Here is a 27865-nt window from a genome sequence, read left to right as displayed (position 1 = left end):
ACAGATACTATATTTATTACTATGATTATATTGAAAGTGTCTTGGCCTCTCACATGATATAAGAACACATCTCCTTGACTTGTTAGTGTCACTTTAGAACGTTGTGAGCCCTACAGTGAGCGTGTACACTGCGTAAGAGACTCAGAATCTCAGGTTCTGATCTGGAAACAAGCTCGACTTTATCAGATCTACAGTATCTTTGGAGAATGATCCTGAAATCATTCCAGGCAGGGTCAGGACCCAGGAATTAGATCCTCCAAGTCATTCATTATATCGATCGTCTTAATCACCCAAGTGATTTCCTTCCCACCAATGGGACTGCTGACGTGATTAAGCCCTGTGAGGCTGCACCCGTACAGGAATACCAAAATATTTGCTTGGAGGGTCTGATTGGCTTGAAATCGAAGACTGGACTGTTTCTGCCTTGCTTGTCATGCCCCTTCTGGACAGGCCGAGATTCTATCAGATGTTGCTTTTGTCCTCTATCAAAATTTGCTGGGTTTGGCAGTAATGTTTTTAGTTCTACTAATGCCAAAATGTAGAAGATTTACATTGTACATTATTAATGTTAAACAATAACACTCACAAATCTTGATTATTATTTTACGATCCCGTTAGTTATCCAGCAATTGCCCTAACAATCTTTTTCCTTTGATTTATTAACATCTAAGTAACAAAGTCATCTTGGGCAGTACAACCAATCAATTTTGGTATTTAATTTTTGTTTCTCCTTGATTGGGTCTCTAGGTTGCTGACTTTCTTCAGACAAAATCAATATTTTATTCCTGTGCTCTGAATGCACTTCACCTCACAACACAGACTGCAAAATCCTACTCCTGTTTGGTCTTTGCTTTGCAGCTGCGTTACCTACAGTTAGTTCTCTAATTAAGATCTCTAAAATCAAAACACAGTGCCTTTAAAGGAGGATTCCATTTTTGCTATTGTTAAGGGGTTTATTTTGCTAGAGTGTAAGGTAGTTTATATTTGTGTGGAACTGAACCACAGAACAGAACTGGAAATTTAGCAAGTTAAACTTAAGAGTTCAGGAACTTTAACCTCTGCAAACAGACCCTGTGTGAATGTGAACCCGATCAAAGGCAGCGGCTTTCTGCGTACTCGTAAGAACCGTCTCGCAAAGATCCACTTTTAGGACAAGGACACTGTAACAATAGGAAGAACAGAACTACCAGGGCCTTTAATTCTCCGTGCTTTTATGCAGATGCTCTTTGATGCTGACACGAATTTGGCAGATCTGGCCACAAAGTTCACAACATACACAGCAACTCCGCACTTTGCAGCAGGAAGGGCTTAAAACTTAGTCAGAATCTCTAATAGTCTTGCTTGGCAACAAGCAGAGAAAAGCAAGACAGAACAGGGCCACCGTTTTTCTAGGTCTCTCCATGATAAATGACAAAATGCCCCTGCAGTCCTCTCGCAGGAACTCTGGAGGAGCTTTCCAAAGTCGAGCTGAGCAGATGGGTAACACAGGGGTCTGTGGGCTACAGCTCCAGCTTTAGAACCTATGCTTTGGGATCATCCAAATCCTCAAAAGCACTCAGAAGTACTATTTCTGTCATGCAAATCCATGTTCTTCTGTGAGGCAGGGTGGTATTCAGCAAATCATGGCTCTTATTTTGCCTTTTAAATGTAAAAATATGAAATGGCTAGTCAAAAAAATTAAAAATTGGTATGTTATACATTACCTTTCCCAATGACTACAAACATTTGCATCATCTGGGTTTAGGGACAGAGTAGTTTTGAGCAGAAAAGGCAGAATAAGCCCTTTTAGAATCCACTTGAACAGGATCTGTGCCACCATTGTTGTGTCTAGACAAAGAAAAGAAAGCATCGCCATTAAAGATAATTTTGAAGAAAACATCCTTCTAGGCCTTTTCATCTTTGCTTCTGTGCATATCCAAATACTGTGCAGTTATTCACACACTGAAATACTTGCAAAAGCAATCGGCTAAACAGTAACATTTTTTAAAAGTGCAAATGCATTGTAAAAGGAATTTATATGTTTAAGCCTATTAAAACTGACAAATTTGATGATTAAGCCACCCAAGATATCCATAGCCCCAATGATTCTTCCAAAGAACATTTCTGGTACTGATCACGTTTACAACTGTCTGCTTGGACCAACAAAATAAATAACTGAGGTATTAAAATAATCTATTCTCTCATCAACCTGTAGACAAATGGAAGAATATCCAGATACCCTCTTTGATTTATGTAAATGAGTTTTACATGTGTCAATATAGTAGGTTAGATCTGAGACATATGCTTATTACATGACTGAAGAAAAATCAATCCGCTTCTCAACTCTCAGCTGGGGAATCACTCAGAACGACAGAGGTCAGCATATTGGGTCACATTATGCTGAACGCTAAACATGAAATAAAAACATTTGCACCAAAGCTGGAAATAGATTGTATAAAATTCAATAGGTGTGGTCTCTTCATCATCTTACAGTTCATCTGTTAATTGTGTTGAATTATACCTACTTATTGCTCACTTGGGGCTTTGAAACCGAAGTTGTGGTGTTTGCCTAGAGGTCCCTAATGACGTGAGTGAAAAATATAAAATACATAGGAAATTTGAAGCTCCTTTTAAATGTAACTGCATCAGAGGTGTTAATCTGTGAAACGTTATGTCTGTAAAAATATTTTAAAATACCCATTTCAGGCATTTACATCATCACATAATCCACCACTCAAATCAGAAGTCTCATAAATTATTCCTGGCAACAAGATCTAAAAATAGATTGAATCTTCATATGATCATCTAAAAAACACATGGCTCACTGCCTCATGGTCCGGAACAGCAAAAGAGACATTAAGTGGCTTGCTCTGCATGGCGCTGATATACAGCCTGGTGGAAAGAGTCATCACACAGCAGAACGAGCGGCAGAGGGACAGTCAGCAAAGAGGCACTGAAATCACCTCCTGACCCAGGACACCCATTGCCTTCAGTGGCTTGCAAGGCAAGGTCTCAGTGGGAGTAATAGGTCGTCTTTTAAATTACTCCTAGAGCTCTGCTAAACCCAAAGAGAGGTCTTAAGCCATATAAGTCATATTAATGTTAATTAACATGATTTAATGTTAATGTTCCTCATGAAATGGATTTAAGTCCATGAGTGGCCTTCTCTACCTGCAGGGTGCTTCAAAGTCCCGTGGCAACAACGCAAAAGTTCACTCGGGAAATTAAGAGAACTGAGGAGAAAAGGGCATGAGAGAGAGCTCCATTTATCGGAAAGTCATTTGCCACACTCGCCCCAGACACCCCCTCTCCATGGAGGAAAAGTGTCTTGGATGGCTGACCTGCAGGTGCCCGTGGAAAACAAGTACAACAACATGTTCAAAAACTGAGAGCTTGTTTGAGAGCAGAATTGATCTCTTATCATAACATGTGCCAATAGATGCGAATTGCTCAAGTATCAGGCTCAACAAAATGACAGACCGCCCTTTAACAAAAATACCTTCAAAAGATGCCTTGAACATGTTACACTAGCTAGCACTTGATTAATACCAAGTTACAGAGGATGAGTTCTACTGAGCACGGTATTTCGGGCTGCGGTTCCCCGCTTCGTTCATTCTCTACACCGGTACATGGACTAGAGGAAATCCTGCTTCTCATCGACAGGAATGGTCAGAGCAAAGCAAAACAGCTTAAGGAAATACAATCCTTAAGAAAGGCGTTTTTTTGATCAAAACGTAGTTCTGTGCTCAGTGTGTTAACGTCTTGAAAACATCAGCAGTCCAGGTTTACCCTTCAATTATTTAGAGGCAGAAAGACAGTTTGAGTTCTGCCTACAGAGACTGAGCCCTTTCACAATTAACTTGAGCACCTCTTTATTTGAATTCTGTAGTTCTCAGAGACCTCAGCTTGTTCTTAAGAAAACAATGCATTGGTTTAGACTTAAACACCAAAGAATTATTTATAATCCCTAATAGCACACAGAATATTTGTTTACAATGTATCTGAAAGAGGTTCAAAATTATTTTCTAAAGTTTGACTGCTAATGCTGTTTTATTATATATTTAAAAATGAACTGCTTTGTGCAATTAATTTTCTAACTTTGTATGTCGGATTGTGTATCAGAAACATCCAACTCTCCAAACACAGCAGAACCTCATTCATCTCAAGTGTCTCTTTTTCTAACTCAAATGACACATTTCACTTTGATCAGTGTTAATAGAAAAGACCTCATACCAAAATGGAATGGTTGCTAATACAAGATTCAGAATAAATGTCTAAAAATAGGAGCACATATATTAAAAACCAACATCAAAAAGGAATCCAGAAATTACATGTAATATGGGGGTTTTTTTCAGCTTTTATTGCTCAGCATAATATACTCTACATTCCTGCATTGCATTTAATGGTTGGAACATATTCTACCAGGAGGCAACATGAGCCTTTCAGGGGGATGATGCCTGTAACTTCATTAAAGATACATCCAGATGATAGAAACCTTTCCAGTGTCTGCCACGGCCACTCTCCCGAGGCCAGGCAGCCTTTTGAGCTTAACAAGAAAATAAATGACACGCAGGTCCTCTGTGCAAACCCTAAATGGACTCTGATTTTCTGTCTCTCCAGGCCTGAATTTTCTTTTTGGGAGCAAAAGAAGTCAATTTAGGTGCAATTCGGCGAGAAAAAGGGTCTTTCAATCCAAAACACAATCAGGGGATTTTTCACAAGCGTCTCGCTCTCTGGTAATTATAACTGATTAGGTTAGGTACCTGCTACTCATTAAGCCATTTTCACAGACCTCGCTCCTTTTGGAATAAATTTCAGCTCTTCACCTACAATATTGATACAGCCACTGGTTCCATCACAAAACAAAGGACACACACTTTCACCATTCAGCCCCAAATCTTTGCTATAGAAAAACTAGTAGGTGGGGAGTCATCGGTTTATCTGTCTGTGGATTCACTTTACAGAAACCTTTGCTGAGGAAACTGCGCACGGATTTGCCAATAGACCAAAAGATGCAGATGGTCATTTAAATTGGATAAGTATGTGAGAATGTGAATGGACAAAAGTGGGTCCTTGCTCTCTTTTGCAGTTTACACAGCTCAAGCTGAGGACGACGGTGCCCCACAAGATTGGGACCTACACATAAAAAAAGTAAGAGTCCAGAGAATCTTTGCTGGGTGAAGCAAATATCTTCTAAAGCCTTCCCTAGGTGCCAAGGACGTGGCTTTGGTAATATTCTTGTGAAAGAAGACAGGTCTATACTTCAAGTGGCTCAGAGAAAAAAGAAAAGCAAAACCAAAACCACAGATCACATTTCTCCTTTGCTTCTTTGGCTGACAGACCAGAAAATATAACTAAAAATGACCATTGAGGATTGGCTGTTCAGGGGCAGAAGTAGTGAAACATTTCAAGTTGACATATCTGTCATAAAAATATTTCATAACATGACTTTGACATGAAATTCAGATGGAATTTCCACCCCATGACAAAGTTCTAAATTAAATGTTTTTCTCTCAATTTGGGATGAAGTGAGATCTGAATCAGGCAAAAACCTAATTTGGTGTCCAGCTGCAATGAGAGAAAACATTTACAGAAGTGTCTTTTACTAGCATGCGATATCCTTCAATCCTTATGTATTTTTGAAGATCATTCATTCAGATGTCTAAACGCATACGTAGTCAAATAACTGAGCCTGATTTTTTTCTGACAAACTTCCATGCAATGAAATTAACAAAGAGCCATATTAAAAAGTCTTACCTCAAAGTGCCTTCCTAGTGAATCCTGGTTTTTTTGATTATCAGCACATGGAGACACACAGCACGTGAACAGGAAAGCTCTTCGGAAAAGGCTTGGCCCTGTGAGCAATCGATTCGAAAAACAGAAAACATATCAAAAACATATCAAAGAAAGCGTGTTTGGGGGAACTGGAACAAATTAAGACAGAAATGAGATAAACCATTCTAAAAAATTACATACCACAAGATAATTGTGCCTAGGAAAGAGTGTAAGAATGTGGCTGATAGTCACACATCCCTTTAAACCTTCCAGCCTCCAGCAATTTGTAACTTTGCAACTTCCTCAGCCATTATTGGGTCTTTGTGTTGGATACCACTTAATGGATTTTATTCCAATCATTTGACTAATACTTTTTGATCTGTGAAAATCTTAATTTCAATCCTCTAAATTTAAATTTTAGCATAAGCAAAATCCTGTGATGGTCTCACACTTTGCCGTGTACTGTAGGAAACACTTCCTTTGTTTTTCTGTCCGTCTCCTCAATTTCACTTCTTGCTCCACTGTTAGAAATCAGCCATTGATTTTCAGATTTTGTTTCCTATCATCTCCTACCACATAAACAACATTTTGTTCATATATAGACTTTTTTTTCTGTTATATCCCAGAAAGAAAATCCAGTTTCTTTCAGGAAGGTTGATGAAAGATCTTGCAAAAGCCTTCTGGATACTTAACTGGATCTTCTTGATCTTGCTACAAAAGGCTTTAACAATTTATGAAGCTTTTACGAAGCCCTGTTGATTCTTCATAAACGTATTATATTTATCAAGACGTTCCCTAATTCTGTTCTTAATTATAGTTTCTACCAAATAAGAAAATCTGGATGCATTAAAATTAAAATCTATTCTAGTATTTATATGTAAGTGAATAAGGAAAATGCAAGAGAATAGTTAAGCCAGGAAACAAAAAGCTGGATTTCACTGAAGAAGCATTAAAGTGACTGAGTGTTTGCTGATTACGCTATTTCAGTCTCTAAGTAGTAACAAGCTTCCACCAAGCTGCCCCGGGTGGCGTTCCTCCTTCTCATCCGAGTTGAAATTTTCATGATAGTTTAGGCAAGGGATCATTTAAACACACACTTCATTTGGCTCTACATCAGATTTTGTTAGAAACAAGCTGTTATGAAAGCTAAATGAGGCCATGAGTTTCAAAACTCATCAGGATTTTTTGGATGCCTCCATTTATGATTAATAACTTGAGATACCATGAAAGGGCTGGATGATACGCGGAGCTCAGAATGAATGTGAAGAAACAGGTTGTTTTAATCTGGGCAGTCAAGGACTCGGTCGCTTGAACGCAGTGGTCACCTCTAAAAGTTGCGGCCATGACCAACAGAAATATTGCAAATGACAAGTTGTAGGTTTGTTTTGTTTTTTAATGAAAATTTAAAGCTGTTTTAAACAGATAAACACTTCCAGGAAGGAGCAGGTACTGAATATAAAAACACTGAGAATATGACTCTTATCACCTGAACACAAAGAAATTCAAGTTATAGAACTGGCAGAAACCCCGTGTGCTGGGTTCCTTCTACGGCCGCCTGACACCATCAGCACGGGAAGGCAGCAGACAAGGAGCTGCCCCTGTTAACAAAGATGGTATTTCAGTTAACAGGGTCTATTTAAGCCTCTAGGAGACATCGTACTGACCGCAAATTATTATCCCTCACATGCAGTGCAAAACTGGTCTATAATTTGGGCTACAAAACACCAGCTGTCAGTCATGAATTCTGCTTTCCACGGTCTCTTTCAGCACTGCTCACTTGGAGGTTTGTGTGTCTGTCTGCCTGCGATTTCAAGAGGCAGTTGAACAGCTGGAAATACTTGGAGTAGATACAGAAATCATGACTATTCAGCAATATCCCTGATACCATTTCCAGACTCAAGTCCCCTGTCACCTGGAGGTGACACAGTGAAGGGGAGGGATGGAGCTGAGCAGGACAACACAACGGTTTTGGACATTCCTGAGAAGGCTCAGCATGTGGGAGCAGTTTGTACCGCTCAGTGTCTTGGAGGGACCAGTCCCAGCAGTGGTACAAGCTCGGAACAGACCAACAAGATGTACAAAATCAGGACATTTCTTACCTTACACTGGAATTCATACAATGGAGAAAAGCTTGTTGCAGCTTTTTTCTTCTAGCCATAAGGGTAATGCAAATAAATGTAAGTAGGAAACTCAGCTTTTCAGGATGAAAGTATTCTATGCTCTCTTGTTATGAAGGTTAACCATGCTCCTCTGCTGCTCAACCGAAGTTCATGGCTGAAGTTACAGTGGATGTTGGGAATGAAATAAATTAAATGATTCTGTGGTATTTTCTGTAATTAACATGACTTGAAAAATAAAAGAATAAAAGTAAAATTTAGAGATCTTCACAGTTTGTGGAAAGGAAAAGTATGAAGAGCTGCATCCTGAGTCCTGTCTGCTCAGTCTTGGCCACCCCTGCTCCATCACTCAGCAAGTAGATGCTGTTCAGTACAAATAAAGGAACTAATTCTGTTTCCTGAGATGTAGTTTTAGAGGCTTTCTTTGAAAGACCAGATAAATGCACCAAGGTCCTAACTGCGAAAGTGCCCTCCTGACTCTCTTATATTCTTTGAACCACAGCTGCTCAGTTTTCCAAAACTGGGCGGGGGGCTGATTTTAATGGGAACCGAATGTCCAAATCTCTTTAACTTACTTTAAATTTCTGAGTTCTAAAATATATCAGTGTGAGTTGCAATTGCTACAGTGAATTTTGTTATAGTTCCATGGATATGTTATGAAGTCTGAAAATCTGTTTCAGCACTACATACTCTTATAAGCTGACTTCCACTGGAGTCATTGGGAACTTGGCTACAGCAAAGCAGAAATAAATAATGAAATAAGCTCTTCTCAATCTATCAAATGTTATTTTTGGAAGCTCAGGATTGTTCCTTCAGTGCTCTCAAAGGAAAACCTGGTCAAAATACCACAGTGACGTGGCACTAGAAAACAGTCTAGGCAATTAGTTTAGTTATGGCTGATGAAATGTTTATCAAGACAAAGGCTGGTGTTTGCACCTAGGATTCTGAGGACCCGAGTTTAAATTGCTCTGTCAAAGACTTCAGGTGTGACACGGGGTCAACAAAGTGGGCTGGACCGAGGCAGCTTCAGTTCTACCCACGTTCTGCATCCAGCATTTTCTGTGGGCTTCTCTGAGCCTTCAGAGGCACCTCCACACCACCCACCACCGGGATCCGAAACTTCACGTGACATTCAGGACAAATTCTCAGAGTCTCAGTGTCTTCCACAGGAAACAGGGGAAGGGGACTGACCAACCTGCCAAGTGTCTTAAGAACAAGCATATTCCAAACTGAAAAGTGATTAGACACTGAAGTAACAATGTATAAACACAGTTGGCATTATCCGCATAAACACATCTGGCATTATCCATCCACTGTATGAAATCCACATCAGCACACAAAGAAATGAGGATGCTCTTATTTTATCGGTATTTAGATAAACTCCATATTCATGCACGCTTGTGCAAGGCACAAGTACTGATCCAAAAAGCTATTATTCATTATAATACTGAATTTCTTTTTCTTAAATAATTGAATAGTTAATCAATAGTCCAGGCAGAAATATAATGAAAATATTACATTAACAACACCTAAAAACATTGCTGAAACGATGCCCAAATGCAGATAATTGTTGGCTCCTTTTCAGAAAGGTCAGCTTGGCAAAAAATTATCTGTGATTTTCTGCCCATAATTTTGTACATGTACTCAGCTACCAGCGCAGAATTGGAAGCCAGCCCTCTGAACATTTGGCCCTTCCAGTTATTAATCCAAACTCAAGTCCACTGCAACGTCAGTGCTCCTTGTAGCTCCCGACCTCCCAAGCCCTGCCGGGCAGGACAGGGGACGGCTGACGTTCCACCGCACTTTCTGCCAAAAGCACGCTGGCGCTGGCAGGCGGCAAAGGCAAAATCTGAGGACCCTTCAGTATTTCAAGAGAAGACGATCTCCTGCAAGCTAAGAAACCCTTCTGGGGTGGTTATATCTGAACCTTCTCAATTAAAATATGGTAAACAAATCAGAAAGAGCCACTCTAAGCATTTGTTTGCCTCACTCTCCAGCTCTGACCTCACCACGCAAGCGCTGCCGCGAGGGGATGGCAGGAAAAGCCACCAGGGCCACGGCATCCCTGTCCCCACCAGAGCTTCTTGCACTGCGGGATTTTAAAGCTGCTGAAACCCTGTGGGGAGTCACATTCTCTACAGTATATTTATATTCGCTATCCCATGCATATTTCAGATATTCCTCCACATACGTTACTTCAGAAAAGCAAGGGAGCTGCCACACATCAAACCCATCTCCGAGAACCCAAGTTATCTTGCTTACACACAGCCGCCCACCTCATCCCCGTTCAAGATGTCAAACAATTACAGCATATGCTTCCTTAGACACTTGGAGCAACAAAGACCTTGTATCCCCAGAACACCCAGGATAAATAAAGCAACCCAAGCGTTAGAGGCACGCACTGATGAGCAAGAATATGTTTCTAAGTATTTAGCTTGAAAAACCCAACTAGTTATTCCAAGTGAATTTTTTTACAGCATTAAAAGAGTTCACATGACGTTGACCTGAAAATGGGAGTAACAAGCAATGAAATATAAGGATGTTTGATATATATCCAATGAAATAAATAAAGTCTGATTTTGTGAAAGTCAGTAAAGAAGCGCGCTGTTTGAAAATGTATAATATCCTTTACTGTTATATTTTTAAAAAATTACTTCTATTTGTCAAGAACAACTGGCCCCTTCTTTTTGTCTTCATTTATCTCAGAGGAAAATAAAATGAAACAAACAGCCAAAAAAGTCCCAAGTACAGTGAACAGCTGAGCCAGGGACAAATTAAGTAACACAGATTGATGGCTGTTGATCTGCGGCACCACCACAGCCCAACGCTGCAGCTCATCTTTCATTTACAGACCCGTCGCTGCTTTTCCAGAAACGGTGCAGTATTGATGGGAGGCGGCTGACTTGCAAACCCTGGAGCTGCACTGAGAATCCAGATTCAGTTTTTCCAGTTTGGGTTTAAGTTGGTGAATGCCTTGAACTTTGGAGATGGTAATCCAGACAAAATTTAACTGAACACTGGAGTAAAACGAACACTGAAACTAAACATGTATTTTCAAGATACGATGCAGGCAGGGCACAGCTTTTTATCTTCAGTTTCCTCATAAGAGAGTAAGGAAATAATGTTTGTTTCTTCTGCATCTGTACCTTTATTAACTCCACCGGTCCAGTACCATAGATCTTCATCTTTTATGCTTTGGATTTTCCCAGTGCTTTCTCCTCCCAGGCATTCTCTGTCACAACAGTGCTCAGATGTTCTCTTCCTGCAGTCAATTTCCCTCTCAGGCTCTTGAAATCTTACTCCAATTTTTTTTAATTTCACAGCCATTAAAAACATTGACTGGCCCACACAGAATATAACTTTTTCTGTGAATGTCTGCTACATGTAAGATAAATGTTAAATCAATTTTTAGATTTCTAATGGCTTAAGAATTAGAGTAGCCACTTAAAACCTGCCAATTTTACTTGAAATATGAGAGGATTCTTCAGAAACTGCAATAATCTTTTGTGCTTTCCTGTGCTTCTCACAGGACATATCTGGAACACTATCAATACTGGAGGAATGGTATTTGGTTCAATCATGTCAAAGCTAAAAGCCTGAAGTTAGGACTCCATGTAATTTATCTGATTTTTCAGAGCCTGCACAAATCTCTGCCTCTCTCAGAAGCAGGCTGGTTACTTGAGCACCTGGAAATGGCTCTGAGCTCTTGGGTTTAGGCATCCAGCATGGAAAATGTGCCGAGCAGAACTGCCTTTCTCCAGGAGAGAAAGCTGAAGCCCCGGAGAAGGCCATGTTGTGTGAACAAGGTCTTTTTCAGAACATCCAAGTCTTACACTTCTGTGCCTGTTTTCTCCCCCATGCAGAGCAGAGGGAAGAGGAGATTGTGGCCAGAATTCCCAGCAGATCCAAACAGTGTCCTAAAATACCCCCACCTTTCCAGGAACCATCACACACACTGTTAGAGCCATAACTGGAGAGATAAATGAGAACACGACCCCAGCCTTATTTAATTTAACATCACTATGCAAAGCTCTTGACTCTGCTGTCTCCATGACCTACTTTATCTATTGTTTATTTCTTTTTTTTTTCCAGGAAATTGTTCATTAAGGATAAAAGCACCTGGCTTACAGTAACAGGGCACTGTGCAAAATATCTGTCATACAGCCGAGAGAAGAACATTCATAAATACATCAGGCAGAGCAAATCCACAAAGAACCAAGGGGCTGAAGAGGAGTATTTTAGGTAGAAGACAAAGAAGACGGAAGGCCCAGAGTCTCTACTGGTATAAATGGTTGAACTCCACTCAGTTCACTAAGCCAACATGAATCTGGAGAGAATTTGGATCTACCAGTTCAGTCATCAGATACAGACAGTACTGGGATCACTCAGGGTAGAGCCAGGATTTTCCTTCTGGCAGAAAAAGAGTAGCCAGAAAAAATCACTATGGACCAAAACAGATCCGAATAACTGGTGCATACAACTACCTCTTTGCCCTTCTCCTGAAATTGGCACTGAAAACTCATTTAACTACTTTGAGAAAAAAGGTTAACAAAAATTATAAAAAAGAGGGAGTTTGGGGGCTAATTTTAGGACTCAGCTTCTGTCGTTTTACAGATGTGCTAATTAAGTTTTTTTTTCCTACAAGTTAAGGCAAGTACAGTTTTCTCTCTGTATTCTACCCTCATCACCATCCTACATGTTCCATCTGCTCAGTTCTCTTCCTGAGCCCTCTCTTGTGTCTTCTTCTCCGAGCCACAGTGCTCAGACAGCCCAGGGAAATGGTCCCCTATGGTGCTTCATTAACCCCTCTGCAGAGGCACAAAAACAGGAGCTTAAATTTGTTTAAACATATTTTAACTTAGTGTCAACTTAAACTTTGAGCTTATGAGGTATCTGAGATTATTATGAGATTATGTGAACAAGTCTTCCTTACACGTCTCCTACCAAACAAAACCCAACGTAGCAGACACAGGTAATGGCTGGCAGAAAACAAGCACGTTCCCCGTTTTCCTCTCCTCTCTGACACAATCTTCAGCAAAGTAAAGGCAGCATAAGCTTTGAGACTCTAGCACTGGTTAGCACCAAGCTTGTGGAAAATTTATATTTATAAAGATGAGGTGATCTTGGTCTCCCTTCCAGAGCTCAGCATTAGTGAAGGTCTCCCAGGCTCCCCCTGACTGTTCTTTAGGTGCACCCAGTGAGTCCCATTTCCCTTGTCAGTTGTTTTTCTGACTTTCTCATAATCGTCTAGGTGTTGTTACCTTGCACACTGCTGTCCAAAAGTTGCTCTGAAGAATCCATTAAAAATTATATGGAGACTTCTTCCGAAGATCAAGAGCCACTTTCCAATTCCTTACTTCAAGCAATTGTGTCTCTATTTATTTAAACTGCAACTTAGGTAAGTCTGTCTCCAAGGGAACCTGTGCTACAAGTTTCAGCATCTGCTAGGACACCAGGTATGACATGTCTTGCAGTGTAAAGTGTCAAGATCTTATAATTTTGTGATCCATTCTTTACCACAGAAGACACAAGTTTCCTCTGTGCATGAAAATGTTTCAAGTTTAGGAACACTGGAAGCAAGACTGGTGACTCTAAACTCTCTTCTTGCCACTCATTAGAATCTCACTAGCCTGCACGTTGCTTTTCTCTCTTACCCACCATTTCCTCTTCCCCCGGTCTCTCATCACACACGGCACTGTTTCCCTTCTTCAAGCCTGGAGAAGCTGAGCTACAGCTTCTCTCTCCATAAACCAACACTGGACATGATTAACTAGTGTTGTATGTGTGACAAACTAAGTTGAACAGATACATATAAGCCAGTTCCCTGGGACAGAGAAACAACAGATAGCCACAAGGATAAATAGAGAAATACAGCACCAAAGTATTTGAATACATCATCGATTACTGTTTTATGTCCTGGACTATCCAAATAACTCCTGAATTGCTCCTTTCGGTGATTCTTGAGGGCTGTGTTGACAATACACCTTGCACTATCCTCTGGATTTTCCGCGAAGCACACAAGATGATAGAGTGTGTACTGGCTTTCTTCCACACAAAGATGGGACAAAAAGCTCAACCCCCATGCTCCCTGGCTCGTGATCAGTGCCCTGTCCTGAGTCCTCCAGCAGAGCGGCTGCAAGGGAAAGCACTTCACGTGGCTGGACCTTGGCCTTGCATCTGCACCTTGGAAATCAGTGAGTTTATTCTACCTCAAGGCATTCCTACTTCACTACTCATTTTTAAAAGTGTCTCTGATACAAAGGAAGAGAAAGCCAGTCTTGCAACCCAAGCGCAAGAGCAGGAACCAAGAGTTTAGCTCGCGAGTGTAAGTTACAAAAGTGCTAAATAAACTAGTAGAAGAGAATACAGTAGAATGTTATTCTAAGAGCTTGAAAATCCAACATTTGGAAGTTGATTTAAAAAAACTATAGTAAGCAATTCTCATTTTTTCAGACACTTAAAATACCCCTTGACTCTGTCAAAGTATTTTATTTGCCTTTAAGGTCTTCCTCAGAAGGATTTGGTCAAAATATCCCCTTCAGACCTTGTAACAGCTGGAAATATGGATATCGGTCTAGTTCTAAAAGATCACAGTATCGCAGTATGTTTGGGATTGGAAGGGACCTCGAAAGATCATCTAGTCCAATCCCCCTGCTGGAGCAGGAACGCCTAGGTGAGGTTGCACAGGAATGTGTCCAGGCGGGCTTTGAATGTCTCCAGCGATGTTCACATTTTAGAATTTAAACAAAATATTTACCAGTAACATATCACCTTATTACCACAAATTGAGAGTAAATTGAAATTTCATGCAACTGAGTAGGCTAATTACATACACAGACACATACTTTAAAAACTAGGCTTTTCATGTTCTTAAGTATAAGCAATTAAGAGTAAGAGTAACATTTCATAATTATGTCATTGATCTAAATTCCTTTTCATTTTTGGAGGAAAGCGCTATACTTACATAAGACACGTCTGAGGTTGTTCCTGTTGCTCAGAACTGCATTTGTTCTAATCAAATATTCACCTCATGACTGCGTTTTTTTTCCAGTTTCTGCCTTTACACGAAATTAAAATTTTGAAGTCTGAATCTATCATTAACTTTGAAGAAAGTACTAAAAACTCACTTTTTTACAAACAAGTCATAGGGAGCTGTGGGAAATTCTGCATTAGGTTGGCCTACTAATTAAAATCAACTCTGCCGTATTACTACCACTGTTCAAAAGTATCCGCCTACAGATCTAAAATCTTTGCAGAATGATTAAAATCAGTAGCAAAAAATCCCAAATCTCTTTCCTCTTTCATGTGGAGCCACAAAGAATACACTTGTTCAGATTTCAGAGTCCATTAAAACATCACCTTTGAAAACAGACGCCCAATCAGGCCCAGCAGTGATTTATGCAGCCGAGATGCTCCAAACTGTTGGTGTTCAAAGCACCCCCAGCAGGCGCAGAGACCGCCAGTGTGCATCACATATAATTAGGATTCTTCAGACCATAAAATCAATAATATAATTAGTAAACGATATGTTATTTCTCAGTATCTTGCTACAACTTAATCTGTCTTTGATCAAGCAGAGCTGACTGCTAACAACATTTAATGGTAATTAATGAAAATGCATGTGATAAAAAGTTCTTTGAAGAGTTATCTAATTATGTACCGTAAAAATGAAGTACGTAATAACTGTAATTTACGTTTACATCAATGACTATTGTTTAGGATACTTGAAGATGACGTTAGGATCACAAATCCTCTTTAGCTACACTTCCTCCTGCCTTACAGGAACATTTTCTTGAGCTGGCGTGTGTACAACAGACAGCCCCGTTCACTAACGCCTTCCATCTCATTATAATACCAAAGTCTGCAGAGAAATCTTCCTGGGCTGTGGGACAGCACCAAGAGAATATTTTATGAAATTCACTTATCTTTTGACAATGGATGATTGACAGCAAGCCATCATGACTGAAATTACTGACAAAATATATAACAGAACTTGCAGAGATTAAGCACGAATTTCAAAAGAATTGCTACAATCCTTAGAGAAGAGTGATTACAGATGGCCAAAGTATTTCATAATCTCCTAGGAATGCACCATGTGGCTACCAATGACTTTGAGTGTCTGAGATCCCAGTTATTGATGGGCATTTATATTTAAAAATATTCCAATTCGATGGAACACGTCTAAGTAACTTTTCATGATTGCCAGGCACATGGAGAAAGGTGGGGGGGAATTCTTCATTATTATAAAACGCCATGGGATTCACCAGAAACAGTGCATCAGGTTTAATATGTCTGTTTCTAAACAAGAAAGGAAGGGTAGAATAAATGCATCATATTAACATCATAAGGCAGCTTCTATAGTTAATATGTCATGTCAGTTAGCTCCCATTTCCCAAGATATTGGCTTGGATAATAAACATCTTAATGCTCTTGCTTAGTTTTAACTACATACAGTAAATGAGACCCTGGGTTCGGTCAGACTATTCTAATACCAGAATCTGAGCAAACATCTCACTTGCAACAACTTCTTCCAACACAGATTTGTAAAAAAGGAACACTCCTCATATTATCACATTTTTTCTCTCTAATAAATATGCAGAGTAGCACAATAATATCCAGAAATGTTAAATATTCTTACAGCAGCTCTATTCATTCCATCTAGGCCATGCTCCATTGTTCAGTGGTACATTATTGTCAGTACGAGCAGGGAACTCTGAACTTATTATAAATTAAGGTTTTCAACAACCTAAATTCCTAAGACAACACAGGAAAATAATAATAATATTATTATTATTATTAATAATAATAATAATAATAATAATAATAATGCACCTCTAGCAGTTTGGTTTAGTTTAAAGACCAAGTGTGGAAGTGCTGAGAGCGGGATGCTGGTTAAACAGGTGCCACTTGTCCTGGCCCCAGCTGTGGAGCTGGCGTGCGGCTCAATGCACCGTGATTAACGATTGCTACAATTAGCCCCAGAAATCAATTAGCATGGAGTGACACAATGACCCTGTGACATCATGGAGCTGCACATCTGATCCTTGTGCTTGGGCTCATTTCTCCCCGTGCTGCCATTTTTGGTGCCGTGAGTGGGCTCGAAAAAAATTATGGGCTTTATGATGTTCATGAACAAGCAAGTTTCCACACGAGAGAGATTTCTATTTCTTTCTGCCAAATTTTATTTTTCTGTTCACTCATGACCACTCTTCAGCATGTCAAATTCAACTACACAGGCAGTGCACAGGAAAAGTTATTTAAGGTTGGTCCTTTATTTCAATTAAGAATTACAACAGACTATAGGAAAAGCATATAAAGGAGAAAAGGAAAGAAGGTGCTACTGCTGGTAGAACCCTAAATGCTGTGAGCCACATAAATCTTTTTCTCAGTTTCAACCATACCACTGTTGCATGAGCGGACCATTATTTTGTCACTATTTTTGGCACTATCAACAACAAGCTTTTCCCAAAGCGACTGCTCTAAAGCAATTAATAATTTTAAATGACCTGCAATGCCCAATTCCAAATGCCTTTCAAGATGTTATGCATTTAAAGAGTGACAGAAACTGAGGAAACAAGGGCAGTTCTTCAATTTCTGTTTACATGTGACAGGTTTCTCCCTGCCTTAATGACCATATTGGCCTTCTCTACATTTTTTCAATGTTTTATTTTCTTTAATAAGGGGACAGCAGTGGTACATCACATTCTAAATGAACTTTCAACACAACCTTGTACAGCCAGTCCACCTTGCTAGTGAGAAGCTCCTTAGTCCCCTAGATGAAATGGGGAGTAACCAGAACCCTGCTGGTAAGCAAGGAACAGCCAAGAACTCCAACACCTCATGGCTTTCCCAGATGAAAATCCCATCACATAACCCATGAGCAAAACCTTGGTACAGGGTCGCACATAGTCATTTAGTGTACAACTTAAACTATATAAATTCAAGTACTCAAGTTAACAAATTCTTCTTCATCTCATCCAGTTGCCTTTTATCACCAAAACTTTACACCTAGTAAATGGAATCTCTGGGGTCCGCATTCAAATTAATTATAAGCTAAAGAGTATGCATTTCTCCATCAAGAATTAGCTACATGCTCGTAACTGAATATATAGAAGTGAAAGTAAGCTCGATAGATCTGCTCCTATATTTTATTATTTGCAGTTTGCTTCACCAAGTTTTCCCAATATAGATGACAGAGAATAACACCTGCATGATAAATAGTCCATGTGCTTGTGGTTTGTTTTTTGGGTTTTTGGTTTTGTTTGCTTGTTTGTGGCTGTTGTGGCTTTTATTTGTCTGTTTTGTTTTGTTGTGTTTTTGTTTTGTTTTGTTTTTTAATCTCAGAAGTTCTTTGGTGCAGTTTGTAAGGTTCTTTCAGTACGTTTGCACATGCCCAGCATTGAACATCAGCCACCACAAACAAGGAGCAGAACACAGGGCACCTCGTGCTGGGAAACACGGCAGCCATCAGTGCTCTGGAAGTAAATGATACCCGGAGTCTTAGGAAAAGACAGAACAACATCATAACTGTCAGAGCAATTTTCCGCATCAGTAGTTTAACACCTGAACTATTGCTTATTTTTGCAACTGAACTATTTATTCCCAGTTTCTACCTGTTCTCCTCTGAATCAACATCAGTTCTGAGATGTGTCACAAACAGTGTTTGCCTGAAAGAGCCAAACATCCCACTGTGGAAGTGGAGACTTAATGAGGATACAGTAGTTCCTCAAAAAAAAAAAAAAAAGGGTTGGTTCGTTTTCTGTAAACACCTGGGTTGTAAATAACTGTAGGCTTCATAGACAGCATAGCATTAGCCTGTCTCTGATTTAACATCATAAGGATTGAGTTACTGGTTTTAATTTAATGCTACCACAATTTTCAGCTTTGCATATGAATAGAATCTGATAGTCCGTTACCAGTTACCTCAGGAATGTAGCAGAAATGACAACGCTGTTGTGTCTTCCACTGTTCACGGGAATAACTGGCTAAACGTCTTCACTTGTCAGGTGTTTTTAAAGGTTTCCATAGTTCAACAGCAGCGCACAAAGAATGTTCGATTTTGAAATGAAACAGGCAACTGATTTAATATACTGATTTTCCAGATTCAGAACAGTTTAATTATTTCCACAGTCTAAGGAAAACAAAACAAAACAAAACAAAACAAATTGTGAGATGTAGAAGAAAATTTATTTCCAATGGCTAATCCTTCAAAAAGCCACAGGGAAAGTGACTTAGGGTGCAGAAATGATTAATGGAAGAGTGGTTGCTGACCTGTGTTCCTAGAAAAAAGAAACAGGTTGAAGTGGTGCACAGAGCAGGTGAGCTCGGGCTGACCTGCCGGGACTGTTGTTCGCACTGCGGCTCCAAAAAGGCTCCTCCAAATCTATTCAAACTGCTCTTGTGGGGAGGATGAAGTTGGCCCCTGCAAAAAATACCAGTGGGCACAAGGCAAAGGAAGCACCAACTGCCAATCCAACCTCTATGAAAACAAGAAATAAAAATGACAGAGGCCTAAAGCTTCCAACAGCTGTGCCACCTAGAACCCAGTGACTCACTACCTTTATTCCTGAGACGGAAAACTTGCTTACTCCAGGAATTTGAAGCATGTGGATCCTAAAAGAGAATCTTAAGGACGCTGAACATCTATAGATTTGTTTGCAAAATATTATGCAGAAGAAATACAGCTCTAACACTGGTAATATTAACATGTTTTCTTTTACCTTACTAATAAGGAATCCTGCAGAGTACTGAAGACAGCAAACCCACATGTATGAACCGCTTCTGATGTGGGTGGTAAGAAAAAGGTTATTGGGCTGCAGGCCAGCAGGAAAAAATGGGGACAAATAAATGAATGAGAGTAGAGGTAATCGTAGCACCTACTAGGATTGGACGTAGATCACCAATGAACTGTTTTGCCACTTACTTTCTCCTAAGTGAAATCTGACTTTCCAAGCTTTAATAATAGGAAAAAATATATCAAGTATTGATTATAACTAGAAACTAAAGTCTTCTACAAGCATGTACACATTAACACTATCGCTCAGACATGACCTGGAAGAAATCCTCTCTTTGCCTTTCTTCATCTTGATTCCCACTTCTTCTAACAGATTGTCTGATACAGAACAGCATGTTCAAACTTGTGAACATCAGTTTTGGTGATGAAAAAGTCCAGGAGGGAATTTGTTAAAACCATTACACTTCTGCTGCCTGTGAAGCTAACAGACATGTCTTCCAAGCAGCAAAGCAGAACACGATACGGCCTTGGAGAAGTCCTGGGTATGAACACTGACATCAACTTATTGCTGCTTGACATAATACTCTAGTCAAGCCTCAAAGTAGGAGAATTTGGCAGAAACACTCAGAAAATTCTAAAATGCTGCTGTTTTTCATGACCCTTGCGAAATAAAAGAAACAAGTGAACACATCTACAAAGCATTAGATTGCAAAGCAGGAACAGGCAATGAATGGATGGCAGATTTCTCCAAATGAGCCTCTGCCACCTGCTCCCATCCTGCTCACCCTGACCACACTCTGCGCTTCGGTATTTTGTCTGTTCCAGATCACATCGATGTCACAGTTTGAAATGTGTCAGTATTACAGAAAGGCAATATGTACTTTCTCTCCTGTAAAACCATTCTGTTTACAAATACCATTTTCAAATATAGCAACATTTTCTTTTTCAGGATGTTGTTGCATTTTGCAGGTCATATCATACGGCATTTTTTGGCTTTATCTGCTTCCCTATATATCTGCAAGTCACAAGACTCTTAGACCAAACTCAAACAAAAACCAACCATGTTTCCAGAACCTTGTTCTGTTGAACAAAATGCCAACATGTGATACCCTTTGCCTCATGAAAGATATTCAACAGCATAACAGTTCTAGTTTGACCCAATCTGATTATGATATTCTAGTCCTTTTCCAAATCAAGATGCAATCTATGTAGTCCTAAAATGCTCTTTATTATCCAAGTTTGTTGTATTTTCTTATCAAACACATTGGATAACAAAACCAGCACCAAAACGTTGCCCCAAACACACAAAATAACAAACAGCCACAATCACATATTCTGATTATACACAGACATACACTTGCTGGAAACCTCCTGGAATAACAAACATTTTTTTCTTCAATCACTCCAGTCACCTGCAAGAGGAAGAACTACAGAAAGTTCCTGAATATTCTGCTCATGTTTTTGTTGTGAGTTACTAAGTAATGACATTGTTCGAGCACTCAATGTTACAGCTTCACTGCTTCTCTAGCACCTGTCCAGTCAGGCTCTGACAGAAGAAGATAAATATATTTATAATACACACCAAAGTGAATAACAAAGAGTTTATATAGTTGTCTCTGACAAACCTGACAAGTCGTAGCCGGCAGCTTTAATCAGCTCCCAGCTGAGCCCGGGAAATTGGAGGGAACAGAGTGCTGACCTTTCTGATGAATCACTGAGGGAAGGTTAAAGATTTGTTTACTTCTTTAATGCGAAGAGGTATCAAGTTCTAAGACCTTTGGATAAAAGCAAGATTCCTGTGCGAGAGCACTGTACACCAGATTTAACAAAGTAATTATTGGTTTACAACTGATTTTTTTCAAATAAAGGGATCTGGCCTAATGTTACATAGAAGAAAATGCTCATAAGGTTTAACACTACAAATCACTGCCAGATGCTGAAAATGTACTAGATATGATTTTCATGTCTTGGATGTGAAAAATGCAGTAGAATATGGTTTAAATTTAATTTTCACAGTTCAATTAAAGCCACTGATTTTTTTTTTTTTTTTTTGCAACAAGTACTTAGTTGTTTCATAAGGAAACTGATTTTCCACATCCATTTGCTTAACTAGTACCAAGAAGACAAAGGCAAGTCATGACTAATTATTTGATCAGATATTTCAAAGCAAGGTATAATATATTATTTTCCAGCGCATACAAAATCTCTGGCATTGGTTTTAAAACTACTGAACGTCTACTCTCTTAAAATTAAGCTCCTTTGAGTCACGTCTGAGGACTGAGCGATCCAGCAGCACTTTTCAAATGTTTCACCTTATGGTTTATACCCCTCTGCAGCCACTACCCAAACTGACACCACGGGGAACTTTGTTCTTCTAAAAAGCCAAAATTCTTTTCTGGTTAACAGCATCATGGCACAAAAGTATCTGCTCACATTGCCAGCTCAGGTGGCTGCTCCATACGAATGGCTGACACAGGGAGTGCACAAGAATTTAGGAAGGCAGGTGACTTGTAAATCAAGAGCAATGAGAGCTTTGCAGTGAACAAACTGCAAACCTTTTGCTTTTCTATAATCTAATTTACCGATCAGTTTCTGTCCACTAACTCATAAAAAATGAACTCATAGCTTTAAATCACCACTGCACATACACTCACACACCTCCAAAGTTGTTTGCTGAACTAGTTGCTGTATATGTCACTGTACAATTTTTCAAACAACGCTGAAGGAACTGGAGTATTGATTTTTGCCAAAATAGTATAGGACACACCTGAATGTCTATCAAAAACACTTGCACCAGTAAAGTAGTTCTATGTTCTAGTTTGTATTTTACTTTCTCTACACTTCTACTTCAACAACTTCTACTTGGTATCAGTGGCAGACATTGAAGTTTGGTTTTAGGTCTGGGCTTTCAACTTACAGACACTGTTCATATAGCATTGTATGAACATTATATACACATATAATGTATATACATAAACATGAGCATGATATAACCAGTTCCTTCTGATTGCCACCAGTGGAATCATTCAACTAGACCATTCATTTACTGGGAAGGTGACAAAGCACCTCACTGACACAGGAGCGTTTCCAGAATTGTCATAATGGAAAGGCACCAAATATAATTGTGTCTTTTCTGACCTCTTTGGTTAAGAAATGTTTCAGAAATGTGCTTTAATGGTAAGGAAAAATTGCTTACACATCCCTTACAAGACAAGGCTGTGCTGTGTTCTCACAGTGAAGGGACTGAGGATCAGGAGGTAACACCACACGTACTAAAGCCAGTCTCAGAGAAAGGCTCTGCTACTTCAGCAGCAGCAAACAGCAAATGGATTATATCCTTACTGTGGGCATGAGAAAGCCCACATGCTGCTAAAAAGTTTTTTAAGTTGTGATGGATGATAATTCTGTAGCTGTTTTTGTCCACTCCTCCATGCTCATACAGGATCAAGAAAAAGCTTTGGAAGCACTTGGAAAAGCTTTCCTGTTGTAGTCACAGAACAACCTGGTGGCTTAAGACATTATTGTCACCAGCTTCTGACTGAAATAACCTCACTGACTGGAGGAGTGTTCCTTCTTGGTTAATGCAATCAGAATCAGCTTCCCGAATCTGAATGTGTGATGTACAGGTCACCTCGTTTTTTGCATGGAGAGCATATTATATATAATCACTCTAGTGGCAGACTCGGAGAACAAAAGCAGTAAAATATTTCCTAAGGTAAAATATAGCTCCCAGGAGACACCAAGCCTGAAGCAAAAGGTTATTTTACCGAAGACATATGCTGTATGTTTTATTATTCTTGAGAGGATGCAGTTGTCTTGTTCCAATATTCCAATACGTGAGACTTCACCCTACCTGCCCTTTGCAGATCTTGGAAGCAAAACGTCCTTAATGCCACTGATGGGCAGAAAGGGAAGCGAGACAGAGAAGTCAAGACCCCAGTGCAGAACCACTTCATGTTTAGTGAGCACAGTGAAGAATGATGGATCTAGATAATTACCTGCAATTTGTATCTGAGACAATCTTTTCGACAGAACACCAAATAAGGTTTTAAAAGTCCAAGGTGAGATTCCGGGTGGTAGTAATTAGTGGAAGGCAAAGTGGTCAGCAGCCTAAACCTCTGGGGAGCGGAGCAGGCAAGTGCTGGTCAGTATCTCAGAGTTATCTGTGGCAACAGAAGATGAGGATGAGTGTCTCAGTACAGGATCCAGCCTCCCTCCAGACAGCTCACGAAAGTCTCTTTCTGCTTGAAAGCACAAACAGCAAGGACGGAATAAATCAAGAAGAAATTAAAAAAAAAAAAAAAAAGAGAATACTGAAATGGAATATTAGTGGAAGCATTCTGACAAGAAGATCTACAAAATGTACGGCAAGTTTATATAAAATAAACAGCACAGGCGCCAAGACAAACCAACAGAAAACTCAGCAGAGAAGCAGCCCACACTGGCCACAGAAAAGTCCAATAGGATCATGTTTCTCTACTACCTAAAACTTCTATATGGAAGGACACTCAGAATCCCAGCTAAGTTGATTATCCACAGCACCAGGTACTGCATGGGTATGTATGAACACAGGCTAATAACTACTACTTTGCCAGTAAAAAAAAAAATAGATTGAAATATTGCTATATTCTTTTATTATGTCTAAACATAATGAACTCTGGCATTTGCATCTGTGTTCTCGTACTTTGCAGCAGGTATTGCTGATAGGAAATATGCTGAATATTTTGGAAGAAAAGTCTGAGGAGCTGAAGCAAAGGGCAAGCCCAGGATTTCCAGTCTGACTTCAGGCTTCAGGAGCCTGAGAGGAAAAACATTTATAGGCACAATTCAGTGCTCAAGCGGCTACACTCACCATGTGCTACAGCTATAACAGATCCCAAGGCATGGTGTGGTGCCTTTGGCTCATCGAAAGTAAAGAGGAAGAATCCAAACACTGTGATAGTGTTTTCTCTCTGGGGAAATTCACAAAAAAAAAAATCTGTCAGGGCAGAGGAGAAAATAATGGCCCAAAAATTTCAACCTTGGAAGCGTCCTATTAATGTATTTCCAGCTTCTCTTTGTATGGAATGACTTGCATACAAATCCAACAGAACTAGATTTAGCTGCTTCTGAACACGTAGATAGAGGTTTGAGGGTTTTTTTCTCTTTTTGAACAAAAGTCATGAAAGGACAAGATTTCAAAGGTTTTCTTTTTTTTTTTTTTTTTCCTTTTTTTAAATAGAGATTTACTTAGTGCTGCCTGCAAAGCTTCTGCCAGGGTCACTAGCATGTTCAAATGCAGAAATCCAACTCCAGGCAGCAACAGGAAAACATGGACTTGAATGCTGAGACAGGAATCACACAGGTTCCCAGGAGCTGAAGGATGGAAGAATTTGATGCAACACTTAGAGATGACTTGGGGTATAACCCACATAAGGAGGCTTAGCCAGGATTAAATGCATTCATATCTTCTCTTGTCTTACTAATAGTCCTCATTCCTGGGACGCTGTACATGACAAGTGATACACAAGGCTTAGGAAAACATGCTGAAGTGAGAGAAGATGCTGAAGTGAGAGAAGATGCTGAAGTGAGAGAAGATGCTGAAGTGAGAGAAGATGCTGAAGTGAGAGGCTGAGATCCTATTTTAACCAGACCATAATCAATAGACTTATTCCTACTTCATTATTATTTATACGGTGTAGTGCACAAGTTAGAGGGAGGGATGGAGAACTCCTGTGCTATGCAGTAGGCACAAGCACACTCATGAGCACAGAGAATTCTACTTTGTCCATTTAATATCAGCATGTCTTATTTCAAATGGCTAAGTCTGTGTTTACAACTACGTAACAGAGAGAAAAGTCTATCTGCATCAGCGATTTTAACAAGATGGCTCAGTTCTCCCTTGTCCCGTCCCAAGGAATGCAAATTTTAGTCGGGGGGGGGGGGGGGGGGGGAGGGGGGTAGAATTTAATAAATAAATAAATAAATAAGAAACCCAGGAGCGGGTTGCAGAGTTTAGATGCTTCTTTAGCTTGTTACATCCTCTTTCAATAGCCATGAGAAACTGAGGGCACCTCATGGCCGCAGAAACTAGAACACAGGTCCCCGATCCGTGTCATTCTGAACGTGGAGCGCTGCAAGCAAGGACATCTCCAGCTCTCAGTGAGAGCGTTTTTTTTGTTGAAATATCATTCCTCACTGTTTGGAATGAAACCCATTATTACCAATTAACCTGCTGTGAACCCATATCACTGGCTGAATTGAGCATAATTATTCATCCATGGTAACAGCTAAAGTAAATTCTGGCAATCTCGGCTAACATTGACTTCCCCTTTGGGAAAATTTTCAATGATGCCATGTCCTTGGTTTTGTTTTTAAAACCTTTTTTTGTGTGTGTGTTAAACTGCAACTGAAAATGTATCATTATGACTCATATCTTCTTGTTTTGTTATGTTGATTTCTTTTTTCTTGCACAAACATCTATAACTCTATTATCAATGGAAAAACTACCTCTATGTGTTCAGAAACCTGATTCTTCTTAAACAAAGTTTTAGCATCAGTAGCCCATGTAGGTTGTCTAAAAATAAATTTTTAAATTAGTTGTTACTTTTCATAGCTTTTTAACCACACAGTCTGATGAACCACAGCCCTCTGAGCAAATGCAGGCATAAATCTTGGTGTCAATTTATTTCAGGTTGTCAAATGTAATTTACTAACAGAACGTCTGCCAAAAAAGAATCCAGAGGCAAACCTAAGTTGTCATCTTAAATTAAGTGTGGTTCCTTTTTGTTAATCTTTCTACATAAATGGTTGTAAAGTAATGCATTAAAGATGCAGCAGTTCTCTTTCCTAATAACAAGGCAGAGGTTGAAAAACAGAATAAAGACAGAAAGTTTCTCTAGCTGAGGGAACACATGCTCAAGATGATTAAGTAAATGCTCCCTTACTCTCTGAAAACTGCAGTATTGTGTTTATTCTTAGGCCACATACATGTGGGAAATGAACAACCTGAACACTGAGGAAGAAGAAGAGCAAAACATCTGCGTTATTTTTTTGCAAAGAAGAATTATTCAGAAGGGCAAGAAATAAGTACTGTGATAGCCCAGCTGCCGGCTGGACCTATCATGTGCCCTCCAGACTGTACTGGATCTACGGAACTAATGTCATTAATGACAGGCTGGATTCCGGCTCTCACTGAAGAACTGTTTTACTTTCGTACTCAAGAAACTCTGAATTATTAAACCACGTCAAAACCTTTGAAGCTTTGCACCGGTACCCCTCCACTCACCACAGTAAAGCTGTTCTTGCCTTATGGGCCTGAATCGTGCAGTTATTGCCTTATTTTATTTTTTTTTACCCTATTATTTCCTCCATATCACCTATGTCTGAGCTGTTCAGCTTAACCACTGGCACCTCTTTATATTTGCTCCATAACCTTTCCGCTGTGTAAAACAGTCAAAATTGATCCACAAAGTTTGTGCCTTTCAGGTCCTTCAGAAACCCTTCCACCACAGCTCCTTGATCATGTTACGACCAAGGCAACCTGCAGTAGCAAGGAAAAGGTCCAGGCATAAACCTGGAGCAAGCAGCACCGTGTCAATTACACACAAATGATCCAACCGACATTTGAAAAATGAGAAATAAGCAGCGTGTGCATAGACACACACGTGTTCCAGTCATAGGTTTATTCGTCAATGTAGGGCAGAGCTCCAGCATTGCTGGAGTTTGTGTTTGGGGATTTTTAAAACAGCATCAGCTTGACTTGTCACCAATTGATGTGTCTGTGTGTTCCAAGGCCTAAACATTTGTGTGGAGCACGATAATGCTTGGAAACTGGATGTACTTTAACAACCACTCCAAAAAACTCAAACCTTAAAACTTGAGGTGAGTAACATATTCCAGATGTGGCTGATCACCACCTGAGCTACACAGGTATTTTGCCTCCCTGATCTACTGTTTTGTTTTCTAACATTGAGTTTTCTTCTCCATTTATACAGTGGCGAGCATTCTACACGGCAACACCAATAGACGTATTAATAAATATGAACTGAAAAAGCACAAATCAGTTTGACAGCCTTGCTGGCTAATACATTACCATGTCCCATTGCCTTCACATGATACCAACTTACATGGAAATAATTATACTCTAAACTATGTGACTAAACATTATTTAATGCAGTGTACCTTCAATAACACCTCTTTGGTGCAGATCAGGATTTGTGACTTTTTGATAGCCCATCAGTTAAATTTTTTTTCTTCCACCTATTTTGTGAAAAACAAT

General features: G+C 39.6%; 1 protein-coding gene across 11 annotated transcripts in view; it reads right to left on the bottom strand.

The window, feature by feature from the left end:
• The window catches only part of MEGF11 (multiple EGF like domains 11), a 278484-nt gene that overhangs the window by 192632 nt on the left and 57987 nt on the right, over positions 1–27865 (bottom strand). For all 11 annotated transcript variants that reach the window (XR_011741045.1, XM_071813949.1, XM_071813953.1 and 8 more), the window contains 2 exons: positions 5737–5834; positions 1704–1827 (listed from right to left, as the gene is read on the bottom strand). Coding sequence is in view for 10 of the 11 variants with exons in the window: in XM_071813949.1 (XP_071670050.1) it covers positions 1704–1819 (116 nt within the window). In the remaining variant the exon portion in view is untranslated. The remainder of the gene's footprint in view (positions 1–1703; positions 1828–5736; positions 5835–27865) is intronic.

Source organism: Patagioenas fasciata, chromosome 12 (assembly GCF_037038585.1).
Source record: "Patagioenas fasciata isolate bPatFas1 chromosome 12, bPatFas1.hap1, whole genome shotgun sequence".
Lineage (NCBI taxonomy): Eukaryota > Metazoa > Chordata > Aves > Columbiformes > Columbidae > Patagioenas > Patagioenas fasciata.
Note: the sequence above shows the minus strand (reverse complement) of the source record. Positions and strands in the feature narration are given on the sequence as shown.